This window comes from Garra rufa, chromosome 21 (assembly GCF_049309525.1).
Source record: "Garra rufa chromosome 21, GarRuf1.0, whole genome shotgun sequence".
Classification (NCBI taxonomy): Eukaryota; Metazoa; Chordata; class Actinopteri; order Cypriniformes; family Cyprinidae; genus Garra; species Garra rufa.
The window spans coordinates 27,445,727-27,450,868 of record NC_133381.1 but is presented as its reverse complement, the minus strand read 5'-3'; the positions used below and the strand labels follow the sequence as shown (position 1 = coordinate 27,450,868).

General features: G+C 44.1%; 1 protein-coding gene across 1 annotated transcript in view; it reads right to left on the bottom strand.

Moving 5' to 3' along the window:
- Positions 1-5,142, bottom strand: part of LOC141295371 (disheveled-associated activator of morphogenesis 2-like) — a 36,844-nt gene extending 31,702 nt beyond the window's left edge. The window contains exon 1 of the mRNA XM_073826580.1: positions 4,628-5,142. Within this exon, the coding sequence (XP_073682681.1) occupies positions 4,628-5,142 (515 nt within the window). The remainder of the gene's footprint in view (positions 1-4,627) is intronic.

Below are 5,142 nucleotides of genomic sequence, written 5' to 3'. Positions count from 1 at the left end.
TTCACGGCAACCTGTCAAAATAAAAGGGCTGGGTAGGTGTTGACGTTAAAAAAAAAACACAATCTAATAGGGAGAAAAAATAATTTCAGTGTTAGTTAGTTAGTAAACACAAGTACATCTAATTGAACATAATTTATTTTCATCAACAAATTATCATAGAACAGCTTTATGAGCTTTATGATCCATTCTCAAAGACTTTAAGTCATTATTTGGGTAGCACACATATTCTGAATGCCTTCAGCAGAATTAAAATTAGCCATTTTAATCTAGATTAATCTAGATTAATTCCAAAATTTAATCTAGATTAAAAAAAAAAATCTATGCCCACCCCTAATATATATATATATATATACACACACACACACACACATATTCACATATCTAGAAATATGAGAATGACTAACAGATCATTATTAATAATTAATAATTGATCACACATCAATTATTAATGATCATTAAAGTAAATGCTTACAATGTTTTTTTTTTACTATTTATACTATCTTAAATAATTTATTAATCATTTGTTAATGTTTGCGGTACACAATCTAAAGTAGAAACTATACATCAATTGCAAATGTTTATAAACATTTACTAGTCATAAGTGCCTTTTTGAGCAGTCATTTTGATTGCAAAAAGTGTCCCAATTGACTGGAATTCACCCCATTTTCACATCTTTACAAATAATTTATTAATCATTTGTTAATGTTTTTGCAGTACCCAATCTATCTAAAGTTGAGACTATTCATCATTTGTAAACATTTGTAAACATTTAGAGATATTTTTAGTATCTTTATTGGCACCGGATAAAATGCTAGTGTGGATGTATAACTTACTACAATTAAAAATGATGACACTTTATATATTTAATTGATTTAAGATTTGAATAATAGTTTTGCTTTCCATGCTTCCACATATCACAGCTCAACCACTCAAGCTATTTTCTTCACTGCACAAGTTTGGTGCTCAATGCTATTTCATCCATTAATCATCCATTAAAATCGACAGCAAATTGTGCTCTCTGATCAATCAGCCAATGTTTGATATAGGACATGTGAATAGTTTTGATGGGTAATAGTGATATTTACACTGACATTGTCTAGAAAATATCTATAAAAATAGACGAAAAGGTCTAAATATGTTTTCTAGTAACAAATAGTTAGAGAGAATAGAAAGAAATTAAGCTCAGGTTGCTATCCTATCAGGTTTGTGATACATCCTATTACAATGTTGTCTTGGATGTAGATTCATTTGTTCAGAACATTGTATCAATTATCATGACAGGAAAAAGAAGCAACTTGGCATTGCATTCTTCCCTTATGGAATGCCATAGTGATTTAATAGCTGGGCACATGTGGAAACCAGGTCAACTAAATTTGTTTATTCCCAAACAAATGAATTGACTAGATCACAGTTTACAGAGCAGACTGACAAACTGTAAAGAAATGTAGTCATGGTCCTCCTGAGCCTGAGGTGTGAATTAGTCTTTGTTTTAAACAATATTCTATCTTCCTTGTGCATTACATTCTGATTGTGTTTTCAGTTTAAATATTTTAGTTTTAATCACCAAATCATATCATACAGTTCAGTTTCTTGTGTGTCACTAATATAGGGGTCAATCTGAGCCCATCTTATCTTTGTAAATGTTTATCAGGTAATATAATTGCTATGGTAAACATGAATTTATTTTTTCCTGCTGCTTTTCTTACAGTAAGCGTTGGTTGTGTTCCGTGATGGTTGGCTGCAAATGTAATAAAGTAATGAAACAGCATTCTTTTTAAATTAAATTTTCCTACCACTAAGCTGTTTGCTTGGATCTTGCAGGGGTTTTACATTTTACATGAAACATGCTTTCCTGTACAACAGAGAAACACAATACGTCTAAGACGGCAATTATCATAAATATTGGATCTTCAGCACAGAGCTTTGTGTACTACACACCACAACACACAGTCAAGCCAGAAAACAACAACAACCTAGGATGTATAACTTGCAATTAGACCCAATCAACTCACAACTTTCCTCTCAGTGGTAAGTGTTCAACACCAAGGCAGAAAAATGCTGGAACACAACAAAGCAGCTTGACCTGGACCTCAATTCTGATTGTTTCAACCAGAATACTCTATTTAATGAGGCTTCACATTCTTATCAATTGCAGTCTCACATCATATCACGTTGTTTAAAACATTTTGCCCTGACCAGCTCAAAAAGGTTATTACAGTGCTTTAATTCCCTTCTCTGGTACAAATAAAAAGTGTCATGTTCGGCTTAAGGTCAGCACAGTAGTGAACTGCTCCTCCTGTGTGTCAATATTTGTACTATCAAAGGAGCAATAGAGGAGGTAACAATAATAAACATGATTTTGGCCAACAAATTCCCAGTATGGGTCAAACACAGTTTAGAGAAAAAAACCCAAATAAAAAAGTCTAGAATCCTTTTCTTTTGTTTAGCTTTGTTCAGAAACTTTAGTTTTATTTTTCAGCACACAACCAGCATCACTGGAATCCATCCTTACTGTGAGTGTGTAAAAATTTGAAATCACTTTTATTTGTGAATCACCATCATGTAAACCAAATACAAATGCGTAACTTGTAAAATGCATAAACCTTATGTGCATATATTATTTATTTAATATTATTAGTATTATTAAATGCATCAGCATGTGAATTACAGACAAAATTATGTATTTGTGCACATACAAAACTGTACAATATTTTGGTGCATTTTATTGCATTCTAATAAAATTTCATAGTACAGTACCTGTCACAAGGAAGGTCTGAGACGTACGGCTCCATTTGCAGCATTTATTGAGAATCGTCAACAAGCAAGAGTAATCACCGGAAAACAGGAACAACGTAGGAAATCCAGTAAACAGTTCGATACTCAGGCAATGGTCACAATGGTATGTAGCAACAATCAGAAACAAGATACACAGTCCAGGGTCATACACGGGAAATCCAACACAGAGAAAAACGCTTAGAATTATGACCACGAGGAACGATAAGACTTCGCGCCGGAAGTGTGTGTGTCTGTGGCTTAAATGCACGTGGGAAAATGTGAAACAGGTGTGTGCAGCAATCAGTTCAGTGGAAAACGAGGAGCAGATGTGTGCAGTGACTGGTGCAGTGGCTTGTGGGGATTGCAGTCCAGAAGTGTGGTGCAAGAGTTCATGATGACAGGATAGACCAGATACGTGACAGAGCCCCCCCCCCAAGGAGCGGCTTCCAGACGCTCTAACCACCTAATACAACCTGGAGGGTGGTGGAGCGGAGGCGGAACAGGGGGAGGGATGGAGGGCCAGGTCCATGTAGGGGTACTGGAACTATGAACTGAGGCGGAGCTGACGGAGGGAGAAGCCATGGCGGAGGAAGGGTTGGCTCCTGCATGGGGCCGACCGACGGAGGTGGAGCCGGTGGAGCCCGAGGGAGAACCGGAGAGTCGACGGTCCTAGGTGACACCGAGGATCCGGAGGGCCAAGGCGGAACCCAAGGCTCTGGCGACCCCGGCGGAGATGGAGGTCCGGAGGTACGCAGCGGAGCCGGAGTGACAGAGGATCGAGGCTGTGCCCACGGGAGGGAGGAGGTCCACAGAGCCGGCAGGACGGAGTGACGAGGCGCAGCCGGAGGAGTAGAGTCCAGAGGCGAAGGTGGGGCGACGACTGACCGGGGCGGAGCCGGAGAGACGATGGAGCCCGGAGGAGCTGGTGGGCCGACGGCCGACAACGGAGACGAGGGAGCACAGAGCCGGGGTGGAGCCGCAGGGTCGGAGGGCCGAGGTGGAGTCCAGGACTCTGAGACTGGAGGTGATGGTGAGGGATCCTTCAGTCTGGACACCGATGGAGACTGGCAGTCCCACGGCAAGTCCTCTGCACCGAAGGTGGGATGTGGGTGAGCAGAGGGACTGTCAGGAGACAGAGGTGGCGGGACTGGAGCAGCAGGGAGGGTGGGTGGGAACCAACCCACACAGTCCATGCATGGCCTCCGTGGCCTGAACCGGGCAGACAGGAATCTCAGGATGGCTGGACGGAACCAGCGGAGGCTCTGGAAGACTGGGCTGAACCAGCGGAGGCTCTGGAAGGCTGGGCTGAACCAGCGGAGGCTCTGGAAGGCTGGGCGGAACCAGCGGAGGCTCTGGAAGGCTGGGCTGAACCAGCGGAGGCTCTGGAAGGCTGGGCTGAACCAGCGGAGGCTCTGGAAGGCTGGGCTGAACCAGCGGAAGGCTGGGCTGAACCAGCGGAGGCTCTGGAAGGCTGGGCTGAACCAGCGGAGGCTCTGGAAGGCTGGGCTGAACCAGCGGAGGCTCTGGAAGGCTGGGCGGAACCAGCGGAGGCTCTGGAAGGCTGGGATGAACCAGCGGAGGCTCTGGAAGGCTGGGATGAACCAGCGGAGGCTCTGGAAGGCTGGGCGGAACCAGCGGAGGCTCCGGAAGCCTGGGCGGAACCAGCGGAGGCTCTGGAAGGCTGGGCGGAACCAGCGGAGGCTCTGGAAGGCTGGCCATCTTGCGAACAGACTCTAGAAGGGAGGTCATCTTGTGAACAGACTCTAGAAGGGAGGCCATCCTGCATGAAGACTCTGGAAAGGCGGCCATCTTGTGAACTGACTCAGGCAGGGCGGCCATCTTGTGAACTGACTCAGGCAGGGCGGTCATCTTGTGAACAGGCTCTGGAGTGGCAGGCATGGCATGAGCAAACTGTGATTTGGTAGATGTGACTTGAGCAGACTTTGGCTTGGTATGAGAGGACTCTGATGTGGCAGACGTGACATGAGCAGGTTGTGGTATGGGGTTTACTGCAGGATTGCGGGGGCCCTCATCCACCCTCCCAACAGTAAATGGTGAACCAGCCAGCTGGAGTGCATGGTCGATGTATTGTTCTAGAGACCAGTTAGGTGTGTGTAGTGGAATACAGGGTTTTAAGTCCTTGTTCAAGCCGTAGTAAAAAATGTGCTTTAAAAAGGTGTCTTGGAAATCTACCTGCCAGCAAAGTTCGCAGAAGTCAGCCACATACTCCTCAATTTGTCGGTTCCTCTGGCGAAGACGAACCAGACGATCTCCCGGGTTCATGATGATCTGTGGTGAAAAAGCTGCTGGATCCTTGTAGTGGCGATGTCTTTTGTCACAAGAAAGGTCTGAGACGTACGGCTCCAT